The sequence below is a fragment of the Melospiza georgiana genome, chromosome 4 (genome assembly GCF_028018845.1).
Source record: "Melospiza georgiana isolate bMelGeo1 chromosome 4, bMelGeo1.pri, whole genome shotgun sequence".
NCBI classification, from domain to species: domain Eukaryota; kingdom Metazoa; phylum Chordata; class Aves; order Passeriformes; family Passerellidae; genus Melospiza; species Melospiza georgiana.
In genome coordinates, this window is record NC_080433.1 from 67,302,283 (window position 1) to 67,313,997 (window position 11,715).

Sequence of the window (11,715 nt, forward strand, 5' to 3'; positions counted from 1 at the left end):
ACAATGGTTCAGGGGAAGCCCCTCTCTCCTCACTTTTCTGTCTCTGTTGCGCACACATCTGGGACAGCCAGGAATCCAGGAATCCCACTGGTTTCTCCCACAGCTTTGTCAGACACCATGAGAACAGACACATAGATGCCACAGGTTTTGTCCTTTTTTAACCCCCAAGGGATGGGACTCAGTATTCTGAGAAACAATTTTTTTTTTCACTAATAATATAATAATATTGATTTTCAGTTAAAGCTAATTTAGATACCTGTTTTCTAATTAAATCAGTGATTACATGAGTTTTATATCCTTCTAGAGTCATCAAATAACGGGCCAAATACCCCACAGAACCTGAAACTACATTACAGAGTCAAATATTATCAATCAGCCCAGTCTTTTGATCAGCTTAAGCATTGGCTAATCAGCAAAACCTGACTCCCAAGTGACCATGCAGCTTGATATTAACTGCATTGTTCTGATTTAATTCTCTGTCAAGAGGGTTCTGCACCAGTCCCCCGACCTCTTTTCCTGGGAACAGAGATAAATGGATGGGCCAGTACTGCCATGGCAGTCAGACATGTGGATCCCAGGGTTTCAGAGAGGACCCTCAGTCATTGTCCATATTAACTGAACTCCCTTATCAGCCCTGGCCAAACTGGGGGTGCTGGGTATTGACAGCTGATATAGAAGCTTTAGCAGATGTGACTCAGCACTCCCCTGAGTCCTGCTGGAGTGGAAAGGATTTATTACATGATTAGCATATTAATACTGTCCTGCTTTTTCCCAAATACAGAGGGCAATAATGGCTGTTCCTGCTTAATCTTTTTTTTTTTTTTTTGTCCCTTTCTCTTTTTTTTTTTTTTTTTTTCCTGTAATTTTTTATATTTTGGTCACTTTTTCTCTAAGCAAAGTTGATTTTGCAATCAAAATACCTTTTTTTTTTTTTTTTTTTTTTTTTAATAGTGAAGTATTTTAGTGCTCCTTGCAAATACAGAGTCTTTTTGCCTAAACCTTTCCCTGCAGAGACTTGATCCAGAGTTGCTTTCAGGTTATGATATTAGCCATTTGGAAGAACCACCTACATTTAAAATGTTTGGTATCACTTTGGAATAAAATACACCAGCAGAAATGTTCCGAAATACTTTTAAACTCAGGGAGAGGATAAGTTATATGGAGTGAAAAATTAAGAGCCTTTCCAATTTTGAATTAATGAGCCCACAGCTAGAACACTGTATGTAGTTCAGTTCCATACTGGACATCTGACATCTGAGAAGGCTTGAGGAAGAAAAAGCATAGAAATCAGGACTGAGAGCCTTTTTGAAAAATGCTTTAAATAATGAAATAGTTTTAATTAACTGACAAGTGGAAAAGCAGAGTAATCAAACCAATGTCTATGCATATTTTAGGGAGATACATTGCTTAATGCAGACGAAGGAAGACAAAAAATTACAGAGGCACATTGGATGAGAGGACAGAGTTACTTGGTTCATTTAGGCTGAACTAAGACTGTATATGCCACTTCTTTATGGAACAGATTTTATTTGGCATGGAGGATGCCAAGAAGATGAGCAAATAGACATTTCACCTTGGTTTATCCCTGGTTTTATACTCCTGTTTTACTCCTTAAAGGCACTGGCTGTGCAGGCAGAGAAGCTAACCAAGGTGGCTTGAACCCTCAGTACTGCTGGTCTGGGTTTTCTGGGAGATTCACGTGCTATTTACCAAAGCAGCTAAAGAAATGAAAGAGCCATCCTTTCCACAGCTTTAGCTTGTACTGCCTCAGGATCTGCAGCAGCAGGCAGATGTCAGCACCTCTCTGGTCATTGCACAAAAAAATCTCCTTGAATTGAGTGAGCATGGCAGAGCCTGCAGCCACTCAGGCAGTGCAGCAGTGCAGCCCCAGGCCAGCTGAGCACTGGCTTTGTTTCCATTCCCACAGGTAGTTCCCAGCCTGGAAACTTCTCCTGTATTCCCACCCTTGGCTGGCCTCCCATGGCTTATCCACAGCAGGAGCATGTGTTACACAGCAAACTCAGCCAAGCCCCTAGACTCCCCAGCCTGAGCAGTCCTTCCTCACCTGCTGGTTCCAGCCCCACAGAGCACCTTGTGCTGGTGCTCACAGGGGCCCCAAGAGGAGAATCTTGACTCCATGTTTCAGAAGGCTTGATTTATTATTTTATGATATATATTATATTAAAACTATATTAGAACGATACTAAAAGTATAGAAGAAAGGATTTCATCAGAAGGCTAGCAAGGAAGAAGAAGAAGAATGGAATGATAACAAAATCCTGTGACTGACCAAGACAGTCTGAGACAGCTGGACTGTGATTGGCCATTAATTAGAAACAACAACATGAACCAATCCCAGATGCACCTGTTGCATTCCACAGCAGCAGATAACCATTGTTTACATTTTGTTCCTGAGGCCTCTCAGCTTCTCAGGTGAAAAAATCCTAAGGAAAGGATTTTTCATAAAACATGTCTGTGACAGCACCTCAGCTTGTCAGCCCCAGGACTGGAGAGCTGCAGCCCCTCAGCAGCTCCATCTGAGCCAAGGGAGAGCTGATCAGAGCTGATCCTGGCAGTGCTGGGACTGAGACCCTCAGCATACCATCACCACCACAGCTGAGCACGCCTCTGCTGCCCTGTGGAGGCTGCAAGCCCCCTTTGGCACAAGCTGCTGCAGCCTCTAACTACAGCCAGGAGCTGGACCCAAAGCCAGCTCTTCCCTTGGCATCTCCTCAGCCCCTTCTGCAAGGCAGCCTGGCAGCAATAATGGCACTTAGCTGGGAGCCAGGGCCTTTGGCAGATCTTGCTGTAAACTGCCAGATCAGCTGGATCCTGCTAGAAGCAGCCTCAGCCTCCTGTAGCCACCCCTTCCCAAGAGCAGCACCTGACATTCTGGTGCTCCTCAAAGGCCCCCAGTAATCCCAGAAGAAATTCCTACAGGATCTTGAATCAGAGCCAGGAAACTGGCAGTGAGTGCTGTGCCCATGGCCACCTTGGCTATCCATGGTCACTGGCCAGAGAAGAGGGAAGAGGGCAGCCCTTCTGACATCCTCAAACCTTCTTCACCATGAGCTTTAGCTCTTCACTTTTACTGATGGTTAACATATCAGCAACAAAGTGCAGTCACAGAAAACAAACAGAATTAAAGCTTAAATAGTGAAAGGCAGTAAAGGAGATCTTGGCAAGCACATAGACAATTAAACTAAAATAGCCAAAGGCAGTCAATGAGATTTTGGCAAGCACATAGACTGTCAGGTGCCTGAGCTTCATTTGCCATCAAATCATCAAGCTCAAGGTACAGCACATGTAACTGTCCAAAGTGTGCTGGGTGGGAGAGAGGAAGAGGAAGGAGCTGAGGAAGAAGTCACTGCTGCCTCATTGCACAAAATGGCCAGTGCTGTCCCCCCTGGTGACAGCCCCTGCACCATTTCCCCAGGCTGAAGAGCCCCAGCTGGGTCCTGTGGGTGGGTCCATGGGGCTGAAGAGCCCCAGCTGGGTCCTGTGGGTGGGTCCATGGGGCTGAAGAGCCCCAGCTGGGTCCTGTGGGTGGGTCCATGGGGCTGAAGAGCCCCACCTGGGTCCTGTGGGTGGGTCCATGGGGCTGAAGAGCCCCAGCTGGGTACCTGTGGGTGGGTCCATGCCCACCTTCAGGTGAGGGGTGTGGCAAGGGCTGCCCTTATAGGGATGTGCCAGGGATGCTGCAGCAGTTGGCTGATGTTGGTTCCTGCTGGCTGCCTTGGTCTCTCCCAGGATGGTGGGCTTGAGGATAGACATCAGCATGCTCCTGGAGCCTCTGGGCTTTGTTAAGGTCCTTGAATGGGTGAGTGGAGCTGGAGGGGTTGTTTCCTCTGCTGTCCCTGGTGCGGGTACCCCTGGGCAGGTGTGAGCCCCTGGGCTGACAGACCCTGCCCCAGGTTGCTGCTGCTGAGTAGTGTCCAGCACTGGGCTGCTCCTCAGCCATGCCCTTGAACTGCAGATACACAAACTTGATGTGGTAATTACATGATTGTTGATTTAAGGTCTGGATTGTGAGAAAAGAGTGTGGTAAAAAGTGACAAAAGCTATTTAGAGAGTCAAGTTCATATGTGATACTCTGAGCATGTACTTTCTGTTTGAATTCATAGTTGCGGATATGCAAGACTTGTAAAAATATTTCCTGTATCACCAGCAAGAAATACTATGCTGGCTGTTAGCATACAAAAAAAAAAAAAAAAAAAAAAAAACCAACAAAGTACAAACCCCAAAAAGTTTTCTGTGCAACTGAAAATAAATTATACAGAAGGCACTCTTAAATGGGCTTTGGTTAGCAGTTTTGCTTATGCTTTTGGATTTTAGAAACTTGACATTTTCTTCCTGACATCACTTCATACTTCAGCTTTGCTAACTTTGTTGCTATTTCTTGTCTCTAGCTATTTCAGCTAAATGTTGAGTTTGCTTCCTTTGAGCTCTAGTGGTGTGCACTAATGTGTCTGTGTATCAATTCCTACAGGTTCTTGCCATCTTTGTTTTTGCCACATGTGGAGGCTTTCGAGGTGAAACTGCTCTTCTAGTTTCCTGTGAGGGTGTGGTAAACAAAACAGTTACAGCTGCTTTTTCTTATCCATTCAGGTGAGCATTACTTCTTCAGTTATTACTTTATAATTGCTTTTTATTCCCCTTTCCCCTATCTGCCTCCTTGTGAATGTGTTCTTACTGTAAAGTGAAGATGTGAAACTTTTGGCTTGCTCTGTAGCAGCAATAAAATATTTAGTTGAAGTCATTCAAAGCACTGTATTTGTTAGTACCTTATAGAAAAAAGTAGTTAGAAATGGCAGGAGGCTGTTATGCTCTGTATTATTCTATCTTAAGCTCCAGTCTAGCAGTGCATGAATGCTACAGAAGGTAATTAGTAAGACAAAAACCACAATCCATTTTAACAGCCTAATTCTTCATCAATTTGGTAGCTGCTTTGGAGGTCCAGATAAGATTATTTTGAGTGTGCCATTATCCTATTTTTGTTCAGAGGCTGAATGGAAAACTCTTTTCAGTTTATTCCAGCATTATCTTGGTGAGGCTGTTGGGCACAAAAAACCTAAATACTTCAGTGTCATTGTGGTGCTCTTGTAGAGACAAGCTCCTTTCCTGGAGCAGGAGGAAGAGGGATTCCTCTCAGTTCTTGCAGCTGCACGACTACAGGGAGTGCAGGGTTGGTGTTCCATATGTGTTCAATAAATGTAATAACATAAATAAATATAGAAATTGATTCAATGGACAGCCAGTAACAGTATAGAATTTGGTCACAAAACCCAGCATTGTAACCCAGCATTTGGAGGGGAGAGAGGATCTGAAATAATTCTGTGCTGGTCACAGGGTGATCAATGGTAGTCACACAGCTTTTTTTAATGCAGCTTCAGTGCTTGTGAGTTTTGTAGCTATAATGCCTCTGAAGTCCACCTTGTTTAACTGCCAAGTAATGTTGCTGAGTCTGCTTCCAAATCAGGAAATTTTGTTCAGGAGAAGGCCCTTAATTGCATTTTTAGAGCAGTTGAAGGTACTGTTGTATATCTTTGTGCAGGACTAGATACAATCTTTAGAGAGCTTGACAAATCTGTGTTGCATACCTGATTATTTATCTGTAGTGTGTCTTTCAGAGTAAACTTATACAATCAGAATGCTGAAGCTCTGTTGCTGAAGCATGGAGTATAATTAATGAAGTACAATAATAATGAAGTATAAACAATGAAGCAAATGAAGCTCCCACTGTGTAGCAAACTCTGAGTACATGGCTATAATTTCACAGGTTGAATGCTGCTGTATTTAGTGCACCAGACCCAAAAGGCTGTGGTGGCACCTGGACTGATGTCTGCCTCACGGGTGACTTCTCCTCTTCTGCACAGTTCTTTGTTGCACTGGCAGCATTGGTGTTCCTCTACTGTGTTACTGCCCTTGTGGTATATATTGGATATAACCATGTGTATCAGCACAATAACAAGTTTCCAATATCTGTAAGTAATACTGAGATATTTTAATGGCTTGACTTTGAAGCTGCAAAGGGATGAGAACTATTGCTAATGCAAGAATAATTGGTGAATATCCAGTAGTTACAAAAGTTAAATGGAGTGTGAGCACAAGTATCTCAGACTGATCCCTACAGCACTTTAGCAGAAAAGGGGCCCAAAGCTCTTGGCCATCCATGACATCACACTTTATGCAGTTATTGAAGCAGTGGAATGAACTTTCACTTTTCCAGGTGAACAGTATCTTCACCACGACTTTTCTTTTGTATCATGCAATTGTTCCATAGCTGAGACCTCCTCTGTTAATCTGAAAATTTTTTTCTGTATAGAGGACCTGCTGCAATTGGCAGAGGAAAATAGTTACATTGTGAATTTTAGTCACCTTCAGTATTGAAGCTCTGAATGAGAAATTTCATAACGTGCTTGAAAATGGACTTAATGACTTTTCTAACCAAACTTTAGCCTATCAGCCACCCAGATTTAAATGCTCTGCCTCTATCCCATCACCCTCACTTTACTTAACTTTGGTTTAAATTCTCATAAAATAGGTGCTAGGCATCTGATTTTAGAAACAGATTTCTTAGGCTAAGATTCTTTTGCATCTATCAAGCACAAACACGTTGTTTTGTCGCAGGTTATCAACACTGAGTTGTAACTATAACATTGTTAATGACTAAATTTGCTTGTGATTGTTATCACTGATGCAGTTATCTTGGTGATATAACTGATACTGTCACTGCCTTGCTCTCATGTATAGTCCTGAATTTTTTTTAACCTGTTCATGAGTATTTCTCTTGTGTAGGACTTGGCAATCAGTGTCTTGATAGCCTTCCTGTGGCTGGTCAGTACTTTTGTTTGGGCAAAGGCGCTTGCTGACATCAAGGTGTCCACAGGAGCCAGCATTGTTCCAGGAATTGAGTCTTGCAAAGCACCAGGAACAACTTGCCATTTTCTTTCTGTGACCCGCATGGGAATCCTGAATGTGTCAGTGGTATGTATGCCTTCCTCCACATGGGTACAACAAATGTGCTGGGAAACAAAAAATGGCACCTGAGAGCCCTGTTCTACTGATTGCATGTGTTGCTCTGTGTTAAGATTTCTTTGTGGGTTATTTGTCATTCAGGTCCATTATTTCTGTGGTAAAACACTGGGCAAATAATTTCTTGGAGGGAACAAGTTTTTTTCTGAAGGAAATCAAGAGAAACATCTTGCAGGATCTGCCTCTAGAGCTGTTACATGCAGCATTTCTAGAAACATTTGAGTGTCTATTTATGCTTTTAGCCCAGAGCAACTTAAAATATCTTACTGAGCCACCCAAGTGGTTTGATGACTGATATAAGTAAAGAGGAAATGCTGTGCTGGTGCTGAACCTAGCTTTTTACTCAACTGTGAGCATTTTTATGCATCAGATTGAGGTTCCTTGAAACATAATGGGATGAAGCTCATGTTCATACAAAGAACACTTCATATCAGAGCAAATTAGGCTTATTGTGTGATCTTCCTAGTGAATCCTACCTTTCAAAACTCAGGCTGTTATTCATTGGCCTAATAATAATCAGTCATTTGGTATGAGAGTGCATGTGTGGGGGTGCTTAGAGAAAAGAAGTTGTCTAATTCTGTGCAAAGTATGGAGTAAGTTTGACTATCTGGCCTACAAAGAGCTCTGTTAAAAAGCTAAAATAGCTTCTCTTACTCTGAGGAGTTTGGGAATGTCTTGTCCAAATGAAAGGGATGCCAAAGATAGTGCTTGTTACTGGTTTGCCTTGAAGAGACTTTCTGGCTTGTTTTAAAAAAAGGAAAACAAAACCCAATAAAACACAACAGACTTCATAATATTATATTTCCCTCCTTTTTTCTTTCTCTATAGGTGTTTGGCTTGCTTAATATGATTTTATGGGCAGGAAATATTTGGCTTATATACAAGGACACCAACTTGCACAGCCAATGGAACAGAATTTCTGAAAGTCCAACCGAAAGGGTATAAAAACAAGTTGATATTTTGAAGTGCTTCCACTTTCCATGCTCTTGGTAGTGTGATGTGAGCCATTAGGATTCATTTCAGCATTGACTGATAATTCATACAAACTTCTGTTTTGTACTATGGTTTGATGGAAGGTCTTGGGTACTCAAACTGAAGTGTTTAATTATCATGAAATATATTGTCTTTCAAGGCTATGCAGCATTGTATTGCAGTTTTTGAAGAGCAAAATGAAGAGGTTATCTGGATGCCTAGCCCTTTCTGGTTCTTAAATTAGCCCTATAGGAGGCATGGCTGAGAAGCAACTCTATCTGGGTTATTACTGCATCATGTTTAATTCTGCCAAGTCTTCTCTGAATAATGGAAAGTAAATTCACCCAGGGCAGGTGAAAATGCAGTTTACTTTCTTCCTGCCACTGGTACCTTGCAAAAGTCACCTGAGTAGAATTCATAGCTCTGTCAAAGTTGCAGCCAAGATGTGTAGGTTTCCAGATGGTCCTTTCAGATCATTGTATCAGATCTGCTGCTGAGCCTGTCAGTAAGGACATTACTCCTATGTTTAATATGCTGTTACTGTTTAATGGCTTGGGGACAATCTCTGAACAAGGCAATTTGTTGAATGAGTTCATAGCTTCTAGTCTCACTAATATGAGAGTTTCTATATGGGAGCAATAGATGATGGGGGTGGGAGGAAAAATAAGGTATGGCCCAAAACACTCACAAATACTGTACAAATCAAAGTTTATATAGTCTGCTTCTGCTTAGGCTTCTCTCTGTTACTTCTGAGGTGCATGAACATAGTTTCTGCATGAAAGGCTATAAGGGGAGATGTCTAAGTATGACAAATTCTTCATTGATGTTCAGCTCATTCATTGGGAATGGGATTTGGGTCTTCTCATGTGAACTTCTTTATTAAGGTGTCTGACTCCCTGTGAATTGCCCAGAGAGAATGCTTCAACAAACTTAATACAAAGGCTGTTCAGTCCTTTTTGGTTTGTTTAAACTGTTTGTGATGAACATAGACATAGTAGTGTGTATATAATGCAAATTGTAATTGTTTGGTGTGCCAGAGCTATTGACCTTCTGATAGTAAACTGTAGTGTCAAAAAGTGCAATAAAGTCAGTGTGAGTGCTGCTGAAGGAATGTGCCTTGGGAAATCCTTGCTGCTGCAGCAGTGCATGCATGCAGATGCATTCATTGGCTTTGCAGCCTCTGGGGCAGGGCTTTAGCTGTGGCTGGAGGAGTTACCTGTGCTGCAGGAGGGGCTCTTACACTGGGGCCCTGTGGGCTTTTGGTAAAGAGGGCTATGTGTCACTCCTGCAGGCATCTGCTGCTCAGCACTTCTTTCTGTCTGTTCAGAGCAGAGACTTTTGTAACTTACAGTTATCCAGATTTTCATTTGAATTGCCCTTTGGATGAGGTAATAAGGGCGATTTTCACTTGCTTGCATCACTGTGCAGATTTATTCATTTAAGAATACATATTTCACCCTAAAATCTGAAACTCTTATTTTCATATTGTCTAAGAAAAAAGATGGTAATTATACATTAAGCTTTTCAATCTTTGGGACTTCAGGTTATATATGAAGTGGCTAAATCTTTATTAACCTTTAATATTTTCAACAAAATTGTTACTGTCTAATGTGCTTATCTATTCTGTCACAGACCTATTAGTCATTGGCATAGCCTACTTATAAATGGTAATAGTGAGTATTTTTGCACACATGAGAGCTGTAATGGATTAGATCAGTATAGGCCTTATTGATGGCTGAGGTCTAGCCAACAAGTGAAACAGAGCTGGAAAGCTTAGCACAGTAGCTAATTGTGCTAAAACTTAAATTTTATGCACCCTCAAAAAGACATTCCTTGTTTCCTTAAGGCTGAAATTTACCCTTAGACTTTTTGTAGAAGAAACAACTGTGTCCCATCCCAGAGTGCTGTCCTTCAAAAAATGAGGTGATGGAAGAGGCAGGGCTATAGCTGGTAAAATAGACGTTCAGAAATAAGGGACTGTGTTTTGTACAAATTCAGGCTGTGTGTGTGTCTGCTCCATAGAGCTAAATGCAGAGCCAGGCTGCTGTTAACAGGCCAAGGTAAGTGTGATATTAGTCCACAGTAAGCAAGATTTTGAGAAAGGAAAGGTAACCCCATGTGCAGTTCTGGCTCGTTAGGATAAAGCTGGTTTCCCTCTGTGAGGGGAGGGACTGACAGAATCCTGCAGGCTCTGATGGCTGCTCAGTCCTGCAGCTGGGATGGCATGGGAAGCATCCTGCAGCAGGGGAAAGCAGCTGCTCTCATTTGCTCTGGACCCCCACAAAGGGCTGAGCAGTCCCTGCCTTTGAATTAACATCATGTTTGTGCTGGCAGCCCCAAAACACTCAGTGTCTTATTTACTCATGGCAGGGGAGGGGATGGCTGTCTGATTTCCCAGCTTTATCTCGAGTGCACAAGAGTCAGCACTGCTATCAGGGGATGCAGTGTGCTTGATCCCTCTGTACTGAGGCAACAAAGGGCCTGGATCTCTGCCAGCTCTCTACAGGTTTGTAATCCTCAGCTGGCAGCAATTTTACTTGCAGCCATCAGTGGAGCAAGCTCATAAAAATCCTCTCATACTGCAGGAATTATCCTGGTAGCAGCCCCAGCAAATCAAGTGCTGTATGATACCTGGTGTGATGCTGGAGAGGGGATTTTGATCAGAAACCCACAGTGGGGAGGAAGGCTGTAAGGTGATGGTGGAGGAAAATAAATCTGAGGGTCAGCATGGGGTAACAACAGAGAACTCCTTAGTGAAGAATAGAATCCATTAGCATTTGGAGGTGTTTAAGGAAGCAAATACATTGATTTAGGCTGCTGTGACCAGTGATCTGGGGATCAGGCCTCTGTGAAAATGCTGTATATTGTGTATATTCTGCATGTACTGACTCCTGGGAGCGTCCCTGCTGTGGGAGCTGGCATGGTGACAGTGCTGGCTGAGAGCTTTGCCGCCAGCCTGCAGGAGAAGCACTAGGAAATTCAATCCAAGAGAGGCCTGGCAATGCCAAATCCCCAAGAGCCAGTGCCAATAGTGCAGAATGGAGTCACTCTGGGGTCTGTACCACTTTGGCCCTGTCACCTCAGCAGCAAACCTATCTGCAGCACAGGGCTGGGGCTGGGACACTGGAACACAGGCTGACAGGCCAGCACTACTGCTAGAATGGATTGTACTGGAGCCAAACAGTGATGGGTGGTGAATTCCTCAAGGCTCTGGCTCTGCTGCACACTTGGCTAGCAGTGGAAGGCATGGGTGTGGAGCTGCTACTGAAGGTGAGAAAGGAGACAGATGCCACCTTGATGTGAAGGGCTGTGAGACTGTGGGTTCATCACCTCCTCACAGACACAGGGTACCTGCAGCCTGTTTATTCTCCCCCATTGCCCAGAACTGAGCAGCACATAAAGCTGGGGCCATGCTGTGCTGGTTTGGCTGCCTGCCCTACTGCAAACTCCTGGGGAGCTGTAGGGAACCTCACTCCTGGAAACTGCCTGAAGACAGTCCCTCATGCTTCCAAAAAGGCCCCACTCCTGAGCAAGTCATGAGAGCACATCAAATATTCTGGATCATCTACTTCTATTCTTGTGGGAGGACTTAGTGTGTGTTCATTCCTAACAGATTTGCTGTATTGCCTAAAGCAAAACTGTTGTCACAGAGACCAGAGTCAGAAGCAAGAATTTGCTGCTTAATCACCTTGAAATACTAAGCTGAATA

The 11,715-nt window shown here is 43.2% G+C and overlaps 1 protein-coding gene across 1 annotated transcript; it reads left to right on the top strand.

The window, feature by feature from the left end:
• Nucleotides 1-3,750: 3,750 nt before the first annotated feature.
• Nucleotides 3,751-7,979, top strand: SYPL1 (synaptophysin like 1). The gene is made up of 5 exons (XM_058023306.1): nucleotides 3,751-3,819; nucleotides 4,489-4,607; nucleotides 5,779-5,983; nucleotides 6,798-6,986; nucleotides 7,863-7,979. The coding sequence occupies exons 1-5, from the start codon at nucleotides 3,751-3,753 to the stop codon at nucleotides 7,977-7,979; spliced, it is 699 nt and encodes a 232-aa protein (XP_057879289.1).
• The last annotated feature ends 3,736 nt before the right edge of the window (nucleotides 7,980-11,715 follow it).